At 44.2% G+C, this 15911-nt stretch overlaps 1 protein-coding gene across 7 annotated transcripts in view; it reads right to left on the reverse strand.

Annotated features, from left to right (window-relative positions):
• The window catches only part of TMPRSS12 (transmembrane serine protease 12), a 176212-nt gene that overhangs the window by 73659 nt on the left and 86642 nt on the right, over nucleotides 1–15911 (reverse strand). For 5 of the 7 annotated variants that reach the window (XM_033935877.1, XM_033935876.1, XM_033935878.1 and 2 more), the window contains exon 4: nucleotides 2565–2707. In XM_033935877.1, coding sequence (XP_033791768.1) covers nucleotides 2565–2707 — 143 coding nt within the window. Of the gene's footprint in view, nucleotides 1–2564; nucleotides 2708–15911 lie in introns of those variants that run through there. The other 2 variants (XR_004538664.1, XM_033935880.1) reach the window with 1 other exon arrangement.

The raw sequence follows: 15911 nt of genomic DNA on the forward strand, positions 1-15911 counted from the left end.
GAGCCTAAGACACATTTTCGAAAGAGACGTCCAACTTTATTTTACTTTCAAAAATCATCTAATTATACGTCCTGCTGATCTGATCGTCCAAGCCGCTAAATCGTCCATCTTTATACCACATTTACATCCAACTTGTTGTCCAAGACCAAAATGCCTAGAACAAGCCCTGTTGGACGTGGGAGGGGTCTGCAAAGTGATGGACTGAACACCCAGACATGGCACCTAAATAGTGGGACACCTTACAGGGCACTGCTGTGAACTTCACAAAAAGGGTGCCATGGCTTCTCCTCACTACAGCTCCCTTATAGGCGATGATGAGCCCCCCAAACCACCTCTAGAATCCCCTAGACCCACTTATCTACCACCCCAATAGCCCTTATGGCTGCAGGAGCCACTTATATGCCAGTCAAAAAGGGTTTTGGGGGTGTATAGGGCAGTGCACATGTTTAAGTATCAATGCAGTGATTACAGGGGCTTATGGGCATGGGTCCTCTTCTGTATGGGTCCCTAACCCACTCCCAAGATGACTTAAGCTGCCTCTGGGCTAGACGACTAGGCTTTCCTATGCCAGGCGACCAGGTGATGATGGTCTGGAGGCTGAAATTTAAAGTTGTGAATATCATTTTTATGGGGGTGGGGGTGGGGGGTGATCACTGGGGCAGTGTGTGGGGGGTCTGTGTTATGTGTTTGAAGTGCTTATCTGGTGAGTTTAGGTGGGTTTTTGTGACTTAGATCATGTTTTACAGGGTCTAAGTCACAACGTCCAAGTTCCATCTAGGCTCTTTTGTTAAACTTTCGGTTATACATGCTGTCCGACTAAGTCTAAGCCGTCCCACCTCCCGCCCAACTCCCGCCCTCGACACGCCTCCCGAAACACCCCGTTTAGCTTTGGACGTTGAGCGGCACTATGAAGACCTAGGTCATTTAGAAATACGTCCAAAACCCGGTTTTATTATCGGCACTTGGACGTTTTTGAGAAATGTTCATCCAAGTGCCGACTTAGGCTGGTTTTTGGATGTTTTTCTCTTTCAATTATGAGCCCCATAGGTTTATAAAAATTTAGAAATTGACTTAAAATGTTTTCAATTTGAGTATGTGTCTCTCCTTTCTCATCCTTAATTGCAATAATTTTTGTTCTTCTTTTCTTCGCTTTAAGATAATTTGCCAATAATCTCCCGCCTTATTTGAACTTCCATAATACAAAGTTTGTTGGGAAAACAAATCATTCCTTACAAATTTTGATGAAATCTCATATTTACCTTTTGCTTTTAATAAAGCCTGCAGGGTACTTTGCTCCCATTTATCAACTAATTTAGCTTCCAAATGTTTAATTTCTTTCTCCAAATCAGAAAATTGTTTTTTAAGTTGTTTTCTAATATATGCCGAATACAAAATAATATTTCCTCTCATGGTAGCCTTAAATGCATCCTATATTGTTTCTATGGTAATTTCTTCTGAAGTATTAATTTGAAAAAATTCAATCATTTTTAATTTAAATTCTTCAAGGAAATTTGAATCCGCAATCAATGTATTATCAAATCTCCAAACGGACCTGCTATACTCTTGCTCCTCAAACTTAAATTCAATCCATACACCCCCATGATCAGACAAAATGATAGGGTCTATGGATGCTTTTGTCACTTGTACTATTTGATTTGAGACAAAAATATAATCTATTCTTGAAAAGGATTTATGAACTTGTGAACAAAAAGAAAATTCCCGCTCATTAAAATGAAGTATCCACCATATATCTTTCAAATCACAAGATTGTACCAAATTATCTAACCCTAAGGATTTCATAATTTTACTTGGTTTTATATCCATTAATGGATCCATCACAGCATTGAAATCTCCAGCTACCACTAAATTAGTAGCAGCCAGTGGGAGTAATAATTCATTTTGATTCGTATTTGGGGCATACACATTAAACAATTCCAGGGTATTATTTCCCATGCTCATTTTCGCATGTACCCATCTACCCAAGGGATCAGAATCAATCAATTGAAAATTAGCTAAACATTTTTTATTTATTAGTATGGCAACCCCAGCTTTTTTTTCAATTGCAGAGGCAAAAAAACACTGTTTTACCCAACCCTTTCCAACTTTTTTGACTCTAGCATTGAAAGGTGCGTCTCCTGTATATAATATATATCAGTATTTTGTTGTTTCAAGAAAGCAAGCATTTTTTTCCTTTTTATTTGATGGTTAAGGCCATTAACATTAATGAGAAAATTTTAATCTCCATTATAAGTTCTTATTTCTAGGAATGTAATCCAACATAAATATTTTATAATTTTAAATATGTATAACCACCTAGAAGTTTGATAGGCGGTATATCAAATTTTATTAAAATTTGATTTACCAATGCAGTATATATAACGTGATAACTTCATATATGCATACATACAGTATAACTTTATACATAAAAACTTACATAGCCAACAATATTTTAAATATTAAGAGGCCCTTTTATGAAATCTTAATGTATTGCATTAATGAATTAGTGAATTAACAAAATATTAAAATATTGTCCAATCTAGTCCAAAATGTAGCTTTTTTGTTACCTGACAGGTATCTATGCCTCCAGTTTCATAACCAGCACAAATCATATTTGATGTAAGCATTCCATTGTACCATCCTGTCTTGTTACAAACAGTAAAAGGCAGAATTTTCAGTTGAGCTTCTTGCAGTATCTGTGATTCTTGACCTATAGCAAAATATGACGTAGATGAAACATTTCAGTTAAAACTATCTAAAAGAGAATTTTTATAACATGGTGTCTAGGCAGGAAAGGCAGTGAAGTTATTTACCTGCAAGGACAACAGGACAAGTTTTCTCACAAAAGACTGAACTCTGAGGACTTTCTTATAGATCAGACTCTACAGGTGAATTTTGAGGGGAGGAATGCTGACCTAGTGCCTAACCCTCAGTAAGCCTGGTTCTAAGAGAGAGGTTGTAGAGGCTCAGCATTAAAGACAGTTTTCACAGCAACCTGTGAAATACATATATAATTTGCATTTCATTACTTGCTAAGACTCAAAAACTAAAATAAAGCATACAAATTATCTTAAGGCTCTCTATACCAGTCTAACATACCCAGTAACTTAATAGGATTTAATTAAGCAGCTCAATAAGATGCAGACAGTTGTCTAGCAGCAAGAGGGGAGCTATCCAGTCTTTTGCACCAAATGTCACATGTATGATTATTTCCCAGTTGGTGAGAAATTATATGTGTGTGCTTGCTGCAAAGAGCTCCTGGCTCTCAGAAAACGAGTCTGTTCCCTTGAGGCTAAAGTTGCAGACTTAGAGGAGCTGAGGGAGACAGAGAGGTACATAGAGGAGACTAGAGAATGACACAGTGGCTGTTACCCATAGTTAGCTATGGGTAACCATGGGTAACCCGCTGAAATGGTGGAAAACAGTGTTCACCATGGCTATGGGGACAAGGCTATTCACCACCCCGTGGAGCGGTGAATGGCCTTGTCTCCGCAGTTAAGGGAGGGAACACGCGCAGTCACCTATCACACTCCCTTGCTCCTTCCTAGCGATCACTGCCGCCACCGTCCAATCACCGCTGCCACCACCCGATCGCCACTGCCACTCCGTCCGAACATCTCTCTTTCTCCCTTCCTTCACCTTACCTTTGTGGCGGGTGATTTCTAAATTTCCTTTCTATAAGTAGCCGGAGCATTGAAGTCATGTGTGGCTACCAGAAAGGTCATCTCTGACACAACTGGAAACCAGAAGTTGAGTCAGAGATGACCTTTCTGGCAGCCACATGTGATTTCAACACTCTGGCTGCTTGTAGAAAGGAAATTTAGACTGTAAAGTGGCCGCTACTACCGCCAGACCCTTTGTGAATACTCTTGGAGAGGAAGCAAGGCCGAATGGCAGTACTTTGTACTGAAAGTGTTGATGAGCTATTCAAAAGTGAAGAAACTTTCTGTAGTTGGGGTGAATGGATATGTGTGTATAGGCCTCTTTGAGCACAGCCAAACATTTTGATCTTAGAAGTGGGTATAAAGTCCCCAGGGATAGCATGCAAAACATTTCTTTTTACAAGATATTTGTTGAAGGCTCGGAGGTTGAGAATGGGATGAAAACCTCCCGTCTTCTTTGAAATTAGGAAATATTTGGAGTAGAATCCCTGATTTTGCTGGCACGGAGGTATTGCTTTTATGGAATTTAGCTGAAGCACAGTTACTTATCGTAACAGGTGTTATCCAGGGACAGTAGGCAGATATTCTTAACTGATGGGTGACGGCACCAACGGAGCCCCGGTACGGACAATTTTAGAGTGATTGCACTATAAGAACTTAGAAAGTTCCATTAGGCCGCACCGCGCATAAGCGAGTGCCTTTCCCCCCGACGGAGGCGCGCGGTCCCCAGTTAAGATAAGCCAGCTAAGAAGCCAACCCGGGGAGGAGGGTGGGACGTAAGAATATCTGCCTGCTGTCCCTGGATAACACCTGTTACGGTAAGTAACTGTGCTTTATCCCAGGACAAGCAGGCAGCATATTCTTAACTGATGGATGACCTCCAAGCTAACAAAGAGGGATGGAGGGACGGTTGGCCATTAGGAAAACAAATTTTGTAAAACAGATTAGCCGAAGTGTCCGTCCCGTCTGGAGAATGTATCCAGACAGTAATGAGAAGTGAAAGTATGAACTGAGGACCAGGTAGCAGCCTTGCAGATGTCCTCAATAGGGGTTGACCTGAGGAAAGCTACAGAGGCTGCCATAGCTCTAACCTTATGGGCCATGACAGAACCTTCCAGTGCGAGTCCGGTCTGAGCATAGCAGAACGAAATGCAGGCAGCAAGCCAGGCAGAAATCGTTCATTTAAAAACAGGATGACCCAGTCTGTTAGGATCAAAAGAGAGAAAAAGCTGTGGAGACGATCTGTGAGGTTTGGTGCGTTCTAGATAGTAAGCCAACGTACGCTTACAGTCCAAAGTATGCAAAGCCTGTTCCCCAGGATGAGAATGGGGTTTAGGAAAGAATACAATGGACTGGTTGAGGTGAAAGTCAGAGACCACTTTAGGCAGAAACTTAGGATGAGTACGAAGAACCACCTTGTCATGGTTAAAAACAGTGAAAGGTGGGTCAGCCACTAGTGCATGCAACTCACTGACCCTCCTGGCAGAGGTGAGAGCAATAAGGAAGACCACTTTCCAAGTGAGAAATTTGAGATGAGCTGTGGCCAATGGTTCAAAAGGAGGCTTCATGAGAGAGGAAAGAACCACATTAAGGTCCCAGATAACCGAAGGGGGCTTAAGAGGTGGTTTCACATTGAAAAGGCCCCTCATGAATCTGGTAACCAGAGGATGAGCCGTGAGAGGTTTTCCGTGAACTGGCTCATGAAAAGCAGTAATGGCACTGAGGTGTACTCTGATGGATGTAGACTTGAGACCAGAGACCGATAAAGAGAGCAAATAATCCAACAGCTGTTCTACCAGTAGCAAAGTGGGATTAAGAAGACACCAGGAAGAAAAGTGAGTCCACTTTTGTTGATAACATTGGAGAGTGGCCGGCTTCCTGGAGGCATCCATAATGTGACGAACAGGCTGAGAGAGAGATGCATGAGCGGAAGTCAGCCAGAGAGAAACCAAGCTGTCAGGTGGAGAGATGGCAGGTTGGGATGTAGCAGAGATTGCTGATGCTGAGTAAGCAGAGTAGGAAACACCGGTAGCAGTATGGGTTCCCTGGAACTGAGCTGAAGAAGGAGGGAGAACCAATGTTGCCTGGGCCACCGTGGGGCGATGAGAATCATGGTGGCCTTCTCTCTCTGAAGTTTGAACAATGTCCACAACATGAGAGAAAGGGGAGGAAAGGCATAAAGAAACCAATCCGCCCAATTGAGGAGAAAAGCATCTGCTGCCAGACGATGAGGGGAGTAGAGTCTGGAACAAAAGTGGGGCAGTTGATGGTTGTGAGGAGCTGCAAAGAGGTCCACCTGAGGAGTGTCCCACTGAGCAAAGACGGACCGGAGAGTGACAGGATCGAGGGTCCATTCGTGAGGTTGAAGAATTCTGCTGAGGTTGTCTGCTAAGGAATTCTGTTCGCCCTGAATGTAAACAGCCTTCAGGAAGAGACTGCGAGCTGTCGCCCAAGACCAAATCCTTTGGGCCTCCTGGCATAAGAGGCAAGAGCCCGTCCCTCCTTGTTTATTGATGTAGTACATGGCTACTTGATTGTCTGTGCACAGAAGAAGAACCTGGGGACAGAGAAGATTCTGAAACGCCTGGAGAGCATAAAACATTGCCCTGAGTTCCAGGAAATTGATGTGATGTTTTCGTTCCTGGACCATCCAAAGACCTTGTGTGCGAAGGTGGTTCATGTGTGCCCCCCAGGTATATGGGGAATCATCCGTGGTGATGATCATTGAATGAGGAGCAGATGGAAGAGAAGACCTCTGGAAAGATTGGAGGAGTTCGATCACCATTGCAGAGACTGTCGAAGAGACGATGTTACAAATATGTGACATGAAAGATAATCTGTCGCTTGTGACCATTGATTGGCCAATGTCCACTGAGGAGTACGAAGGTGGAGACGGGCGAGAGGAGTAACCTGTACTGTTGATGCCATGTGATCCAAAAGAACCATCATCTGTCTGGCCGAAATGGAGTGCTGAAGAAGCACATGATGACAGAGGTGGAGCAGTGTCTGCAGACGGTCGGAGGGAAGAAACGCCCTCATGAGGTTGGTGTCGAGGACCGCTCCAATGAATTGAAGTCGCTGAGTGGGAAGGAGATGTGACTTCGGGTAATTGATCTCAAACCCAAGGATGTGAAGGAAGGAGATGGTGTGGCTGGTGGCTTGAACCACTTGCTGAGATGAAGGAGCCTTGATTAGCCAGTCGTCCAGGTAAGGGAAAACTTGGAGACTATGAGACCTGATAAAGGCAGCCACTACTATCAGACACTTGGTGAATACCCGTGGAGATGAGGCGAGGCCAAAGGGAAGTACTCGGTATTGATAATGATGGTGATGGATCTGAAATCTGAGATACCGTCTTGAGGTCAGATGTATTGGAATGTGAGTATAGGCCTCTCTGAGGTCGAGGGAGCATAGCCAGTCGCCCTAAGTGAGAAGGGGATAAAGCGTGGCAAGAGAGAGTATTATGAACTTCTCCTTGACTAAACACTTGTTGAGGTCCCTGAGATCCAAGATAGGTCTGAGATCTCCTGTCTTTTTGGGAACCAGAAAATAGCGGGAGTAAAATCCCTGCCCCCCTCTGATCTAGAGGAACTTCCTCTATGGCGTTCAGAAGAAGAAGGGATTGGACCTCTTGAAGGAGTAGGGAGGACTGAGAGAAGTTGGAAGCAGACTTTTGGAGGATTTTCTGGTGGAAGAGTCTGGAAATTGAGAGAGTAACCGTGACGAATGATGTTTAGCACCCATTGGTCTGAGGAGAAGACGTTGGAAGACTGGCTATGTCCCGGAGAAGCAAGTCAAAAGGGCTGAATGGGTTTTGGTTTAGCAGCTGGTTTTACAGGTTGCTGCTGTTGTTGACGAGCCTGTTGATGCTGCTGCTGACGTGGTCTCCGAGGTTGATGCTGAGGAGGATGAAGAGGGCGAGCAGAGTAGCGGCGTTGGTAGGATGACCACTGATGAAAGGGGCGAGCAGATGGAGGCTTCTTCTTGTTCTTCAGCAAAGTATCCCACCGGGTGTCATGGGCAGACAGTTTTTGTGTGGTGGTATCCAAAGACTCTCCAAATAACTCGTCACCCAAGCAAGGAGCATTTGCAAGGCGGTCTTGGTGATTGACATCGAGTTCTGAGACCCTAAGCCAAGCTAAGCAGTGCATGGCGACAGCCATGGCAGTAACCCTGGAGGTCAGTTCGAATGAGTCGTAAATGGAACGGATCATGAACTTCTGAAGTTGTAGTAAACTGGAAGTATATTGTTGGAACAATGGGATCTTACGCTCAGGTAGATATTTTTGAAGAGAAGACAGATGTTGGATTAGATGCTTCAGGTAAAATGAAAAATGAAAAGCATAATTGCCTGAACGATTGGCCAGCATAGCATTTTGGTATAAGCGTTTGCCAAATTTATCCATGGTCTTACCCTCTCTGCCAGGAGGGACAGAGCCATAGACACTAGTGCCCGCAGCCTTCTTCAAGGTGGATTCCACGAGCAAGGATTCATGCGGGAGTTGAGGTTTGTCAAAGCCTGGAATGGGGATAACTTTGTACAGAGTGTCCAATTTTCTCGGAGCTCCTGGGATGATTAAAAGTGTCTCCAAGTTTTTTGTTAAAAGTTTCCCTCAGAATGTCATGGAGGGGTAACTTGAGGAACTCCTTTGGAGGTTGGTCAAAATCCAGGGCTTAAAGAAAAGCCCGAGATTTTTTTGTCAGACTCCAAAGGTATGGAGAGGGAGTCAGACATTTCCCTCAAGAATTTGGTAAAGGAGGACTGATCAGAGGTACCCAGAGGTTCTTCAGAGTCGTCCCACAAGTCAGGGTCTCGTACCTGAGGACATCGACCTCGGGAGACCGGAGTCGAGGGGTCACCATGCAAGGATTTGCGCACCGACTTCCCGGAGCGTATGGAGGCGGTACCCGGAGAAGTGACATGGTGCCGACTCGGAGACCGTCTGCACCACATGGTGCGAGGATCTCAGTTCCGCTGATAAAACAGGCATGGAAGCGGAGGTAGCGTGAACCGATGCTGAGAGTGTCGACGCCGACAACAGAGGCTGGGTTACCATCGGTACCGTAGGTTCAGATCGGACCGGGACTGGAAGGTTCGATGCCAGCAGAGCAGGGAGAAGCTGTTGCAATTGCTCCTGAAGTTGGACTTAGAGGATAGCCGCAATGCGATCATCCAAAGAAGGCACCGGTACCGCTTTCTTTTTCTTCGGTACCTGTGGTGCCGCTCGATGCTCGGGAGATGAGGAGGCCGATGACGTGGCACTCACCTGAATAGGAGCGGAGCGTTTACGTGGGCACCTCGAGGCCGGCAGGACTGTGCTCACTGCAGCTTTGACCGGAGGACGCTCCAGGGAAGAGGAAGGCTTCTTAGCCAGCTTACCTGGGGGATGCGACACTGAAGCAAGGTCTGGCGGTGTCGAAAGATTCAGTGCCAATTTAGAGGGGGCAGCCGACGTCTGAGTGGATGTGGATGGTTCCATCCCGGCACCGAAGAGGAGTTTTTGTTGGATTTGCCGGTTCTTCAAGGTGCGCTTTTTAAGAGAACTGCAATGGATGCAAGATGAAGCCCTATGATCCGGACCCAGGCACTGGAGACACCAATTGTGGGGGTCGGTCAAAGAGATGGGCCGTGCATACTGTTGACACTTCTTAAATCCCGGCTGCAGGGGCATGAAGGTGAAAATGGCCTCCGCTAAATCGAAGGCGGAGGCTTCGATCGTGCCAACAGGCCGCCGGGGCGAGGGCAAATAAAGAAAAAGAAAGGGTTTTTTTTTTAAAGAAACAAAAAGAAATGAAAAGAAAACAAGGAAGAATAAACTTGCAGAAAAATACGCGCGAGCGGGAAGGCAAGAGAAAAATTTTCAACGGCCGTTGAAAAAAACGCATCTTCTTAGCTCCGCGGAAACTAAGAAACTGGGGACCGCGCGCCTCCGTCGGGCGGGAAGGCACTCGCACATGCGCGGTGCGGCCTACTGGAACTTTCTAAGTTTTTAGAATGCAATCACTCTAAAATTGTTCTTACCGGGGCTCCGTCGGTGCCGTCACCCATCAGTTAAGAATATGCTGCCTGCTTGTCCTGGGATAAAGTAGAGTTTCAATTTCCTGAAGAAGAAGGGACGTCTGCTGAGTGTAGAGTCCAAAGAAGGACTGGATAAATTCCTGAAGGATAGGGGGATTGAGGGATACAGATAGAGGTAGAGATAGGTTATAGAAAGAGTATAGATAGAAAGATAAGAGGGATTAAAGGGCCTGATGGGCCACCGCGGGTGCGGACTGCTGGGCGCGATGGACCTCTGGTCTGACCCAGCAGAGGCAACTTCTTATGTTATTATGTTCTTACTAGTAGAGACTGATGAGATAACTGTGGTTTATCAAATCCAGGACAAGATTGAATTCTATAGAGAGAGTCAATTTTCCTTGGAACTGTAGTAATGGAAAGAGGTATCTTCCAGTTCTTAAACAGAGCTTCTTTAAGTAGGTTATGTAGAGGTAATTTAAGAAGCTCCTTAGGAGGCTCATCAAAGTCCAAAGCCTCTGAGCTCTGCTCTGGGCTCAAGGTCAGATTCCAGTTTAATTAGCAAAGCCTTTCCCATTGACCTGATGAATTTAGTGAAAGAAAGTTCCTCTGGAGGAAATCTGCACTTGGGAGGTGGAGGAGATGGATCTGAGGGAATTCCATAGGATTCCTGGGCAGATAAAGTAAAGTAGATTCATTATCAGTATCAGAATGCTGAAACAAATCCGTATCAATATCTGGTGCAGGTATACAGAGAGTGCAGGTGACTCTCTGTTTGATGGAGATGAAGGCTGTTTTTTAAGAGGAAGGAGTATGATGAGAGCATCAAGAATGACTTCTTTCATGACACCGGTATCGATCCAAAGATGATGAAGAGTGTCATCTGGAGTACTTGGATCTGGATGTGCATCGAGATGAAGAAGAATCAGTACCGTCAGATGCTCATTTAGATTTAGAACGTGCATCGGTACTTCACAATGTACCTCAATGTTGCACTGATGGAGAGCGCTGAGGCATCGATTGATGTACTTTGATGCAAATCAATCGACAGTGCTTTGTTGAAGAGAGATATTGCCTTGATGCAGATTGGGAACTAGTACTACTTGGCATCAAAATGCTATGCTCTGGCTGGGCTGGTACCGAGAGAGTCGGTGTTTGAATCAGCATAGAATGGAGCTTAAAGATATCTCCGTATTCCCTGCTAAGGAATTCCTTCAGCTGGTCTCTGAAGGTCTGCACCAGTACTGTTGGCTCAACAGCTGGTAACATCAGTTCTGCAGGGTGTCGAGGGGTGGAAGACCTCGAAGAGGATGCACACCCTGAATGTGACACCTTCTGTACAAAAGGAGACTGTTGATGTCGACTCTTGGCCTGCATCAAGGGACTCAATGCTGCCGAGGCCTGCAACAAGGCTGTGCTGAGGGAAGGCAGCTGGATCAGATTACGGAACACTGCAAGATTGAACTGAAGAACTTTGAACTGAAGAACCGGTATACGGTCCTGGAAGTGGAGGAGATGAGAGCATCCCAAGGAGAGGAAGGACCAAAGCTTGAGATCCCCAAAATTACTGGATCCATGACCATTAGGAAGCGTAAGGTAGTGGTAGTTGGCGATTCCCTTCTGAGGGGTAAAGAAGCATCCATCTGCAGAACAGACATGATGTCATGAGAGGTATGCTTTCTACCTGGTGCCAAAATCTAAGATGTTACGGAGAGCTTGCCAAGACTCATCAAGCCTGATGACTACTATCCGATGCTGCTCATCTACATTGGCACTAACGATACTGCCAGGTACCCCTGTGTATGTGTAAAAAGTGACTTTGTGGCTCTGCAAGAGAAGGTAAAGCAGTTAGATGCGCAGGTGCTATTCTCGTCCATCCTCCCTATCAAGGGTAAAGGCAAGGGCAGAGAAGCTCGCATCCTGGAGATGAATGCATGGATACGTGGATGGTGTCATCGAGAGTGTTTTGGCTTCCTGGACCATGGGATGATTTTCCAAGGGCTGCTGAGCAGGGATGGTGTGAATCTATCAAAGAAGGGAAGAAGTGTCTTCGCCAGCAGGCTGGCTAATCTACTGAAGAGGGCTTTAAACTAGAAGTGATGGGACAGGGTGATCAAAGCTTCCGGGTGAGTATAAGCCCTCAGATAAGTAAATCACTAAATACCTCTACATGGATGGGAAAAGGGGTTTGGAAAGCAGTGTATATTAACGTTCGACGTATGGGAAACAAGATTCTGGATGTAGAAGCTGTGATGGAAGAAGAGGAGTTAGATATAGTGGCGATCATGGAGCCATGGTCATGGAGAACCATGACTGGGATGTAGTTATACCGGGCTGTAATCTGTTCAGGAAGACAGGGTAGGAAGAAAAGGAGGGGGAGTAGCGTTATATGTTAAAGATCATATTAAAGCCACACAATTACAGGATCTGCAGGGCAAGGAAGAGGCACATGTTTACATTGGTGTGATATACAGGCCTCCTTCACAGACGGAAGAAGTAGATAGAGATTTAATAGTAGACATTCAGAATATCTCTAAAAAAGGGAAAGTCTTGCTAATAGGTGATTTTAAAATGCCAGATGTTGATTGGGGCATCCCTATTGTGGGGTCTTCTAGAAGTAGGGAGATCCTGGATTCTCTACAAGGAGGACTGTTCCAGCAGTTGGTAATAGAACTCAAGCGGGATGGGGTCATACTGGATTTAGTGCTTACAAACGGGGAAAGTGTTTCTGATGTTACAGTGGGTGATCATCTGGCATCCAGTGATCACTGCATGGTACGGTTTAATATTAAGATGGGAAGGCTCATTCAAAAGCAAAGGTTTTAGACTTTAAAAAAACAAACTTTGTTCAGATGGGGATTTACGGCAAGGAATTGTTGTCTGGGTGGGACCGTCTGGAAGGAGTGGAAATATGGTGGGCAAAACTGAAAGGAGTAATTGTAAGGGCGACAAACCTTTTTGTTAGGCAAGTAAGTAAAAGTAAGAGGAAAAGAAGGCCGCTGGGTTCTCATAAGTAGTAGCTGAGAAGGTAAGGAATAAGAGGTTAGTTTTCATAAACTGCAAAAGATCGCAGAAAGAGGAAGAGGCAAAAATATCTGGAAAAGTTAAGAGAGGCTGGTCGTGTAGTCAGGAAAGCAAAGATGCAAATGGAAGAAAAAAAATAGCTGACATGGTAAAATGGGGAGACAAGACATTTTTTAGATATATTAGTGATAGGAAGAAGTGCAAAAGTGGCATTGTGAGACTCACAGGTGAAGGGGAGAAATATGTAGAAGCTGATAAAGAAAAGGCCAAATTGCTTAACAAATATTTATATTCTATGTTCATGGCTGAAGCGCCGGGAGCGGGACTGCAGAAGACAAATGTGAATAGGGATGGAGGAGTAATAGACCCTGATTCTCAGAGGGTTGTGTTCGTGAGGAGTTAATTAAAATAAAAGTAGACAAAGTGATGGTGTCGGATGCTGTACATCTGAGGGTGCTGAAGGAACTTAGGGAAGTTCTGGTAGCTCCGCTGACTGACCTTTTCAACGAATCTCTAGAGTTGGAAGTGATACTGGAAGACTGGAGAAGGGCGGATGTGGTCCCTCTCCACAAAAGTGGAAGTATGGAAGTAGGGAATTACAGGCTGGTAAGTCTGACTTCTGTGGTAAGAAAATTAATGGAAACACTTTTAAAACAGAGAATGGACAAGTCTGTGGATTACAAGACTAGAGGCAACATGGATTCACTAAAGGTAGATCTTGTCAGACAAATCTGATCAATTTCTTTGACTGGGTGACCAGAGAATTGAATAGTGGATGTGCGCTAGATGTGGTATATGTAGATTTTAGTAAGTCCTTTGACAGTGTTCCACACAGACATCTAATAAATAAACTGAGTGCCCTTGGAATGGGTTCCAAAGTGACAGGCTGGGTCAAGAACTGGTTGAGTAGAAGGCGACAGAGGGTAGTAATCAACAGAGATTGCTCTGAGGAAAGGGATGTTACCAGTGATGTGACTCAAGGTTCTGTTCTTGGGCCTGTTCTTTTTAACATTTTTATAAATGATATTGCTGAAGGGTTGTCGGGTAAGATTTGCCTCTTTGCAGATAATACCAAAATCTGCAACAGACACGCCGGATGGTGTGAATAACATGAAGAATGCTTGAAGAATGGTCTGAAATTTGGCAGCTAAAATTTAATTCTATGAAATGCAAGGTCATGCATTTGGGCTGCAAAAACCTGAGGGAACGGTACAGTTTAAGGGGTGAAGAACTTATGTGCAAGATAGAAGAGCGGGACTTGGGTGTGATTGTATGTGATGATCTTAAGGTGGCCAAACAGGTTGAAAAGGTGACGGTGAAAGCTAGAAGGATGCTAGGTTGCATAGGGAGAGGTATGGCCAGTAGGAAAAAGGAGGTATTGATGCCTCTGTATAAGACTCTGGTGAGACCTCATTTAGAATATTGTGTACAATTCTGGAGGCCGCACCTTCAAAAATATATAAAAAGGATGGAGTTGGTCCAGAGGAAGGCTTATAAAATGGTGTGTGGTCTTCGTGATAAGGCATATGGGGACAGACTTAAAGATCTCAATCTGATCCAAGATGGCCACTGCATCTCTGCTGCAGTGAGGATGCCGCTGAGATCTAATTTACTTACAATAACTATGCCGAAGAGACAGGGCAGGAACGCTGGTGGTGCCTCCCGGCGACCCATAGCCCCTTCGGTGACTATTGATGATTTTCTTCGGTGTCTACAGCGGGAGCAGGAAGCGCCGGGAGCCAGCCCATTAGGGACACCGCCGGAGAATAGCGCGGTGGTGAAAACTTCAGGGCTCGATGTTACTCTTAGCCCCGATGTCAGGACGCCACCCCTTCAACTGACGCCGCAGGCAGCTAGCTCTCCATGGGACCAGAATGCACCCGAAGAGGAAATTTTCTCGTCTCCAGAGGCCAGAGTAATGGAAGGCTTGCCGATTGAGACAACTCAGAGTGATATGCTCTCTCTGCCAGGACCTGCGACTGGGACAACTGAAGTCAGGGGAGTACAAGACCTCATTGAGGTAAATCTAATCTCAGAACAGTCTCATACTACACAACTACAACTTTTTTCTCCTATTAAACCCCCAGAAGTCACACTTGAAGCGCTATGGGATTTGGTAGTGAACTTAGGGAACTCCTTAAATCCTCAAATTAAAAGTTTGGACAAAGACTTGAAAGAACAGAAAGGAGAAATAAAATTGATACAACAAGACATACTTCAGTTAAAAACAGAGACACAAAATACAAGTAAAGAGTTAATATCATTAAAACAAAATCAAGACTTATTGGTTAAAAACAATGTAATTCTTAGGAGGAAATTGGAAGCTCTGGAGAATAATGGTCGAGCTAACAATTTGAGATTTATAAATTTTCCCAAGATCTTATCAACTTCTCCTCGAGAAATGGTGAAACGTTACTTTATGGAAATATTGGAAATTCCTGAAAGCTCTTTACCTCCTCTTACAAGAGTGCATTATCTTTCTGTTAAACCCCAATCCAAAGAAGAAGAAAAAGTTGAGGAATCCCGGGATAGACCATTGGACATTTCCGCAATACTGGAACAATCGGATAGAGAATTGGCTGTTTCAGCCACTCTCTTGTTGTCTGTGGCTTTGGCTCCAGACAAGGATTGGATATTAAAACTTTTCTTTAAAAATAGATCCAAGGACTTCCTGGGATACCAAATTCAGATATTTCCTGATGCCTCTAGAGAGACTCAAAAGAGAAGAAAGAAATTTTTACTTTTGAAACCTGGAGTGACTCACATAGGGGGTATTTTCTTTTTGAGATATCCATGTAAATGTGTAGTTAGATACTTATCCTTGAAGTATAATTTTACTGAGCCATCTCATTTGATAAGTTTTCTCTCAATGAAACGTCTTGAGAAAGGAATAGCTGCTCCTAAGGAAGGTTAACTCTCAGTACTGTAGTAGAGATGGCTTTTCTTGTTAACTTATTTGATTTATTTTGCTCTACTCTTTAAAATCTTGGATCCAATTATTGAGGACTAGTGTGCGACCAAATTAGTTTATTTACTTTATGTATTTTTAATTTAAATTTCAAGTTTGGGAACTCAGTTTATTTGTTTTTGACCGCACTTTGCTGTACAAGATGTTTATGCTTGGTAAATATTAAAAAATTTTATAAATTAAAAAAAAAAAAAAAAAAGATCTCAATCTGTATACTTTGGAGGAAAGGCGGGAGAGGGGAGTT

The sequence above is a fragment of the Geotrypetes seraphini genome, chromosome 3, assembly GCF_902459505.1.
Source record: "Geotrypetes seraphini chromosome 3, aGeoSer1.1, whole genome shotgun sequence".
Lineage (NCBI taxonomy): Eukaryota > Metazoa > Chordata > Amphibia > Gymnophiona > Dermophiidae > Geotrypetes > Geotrypetes seraphini.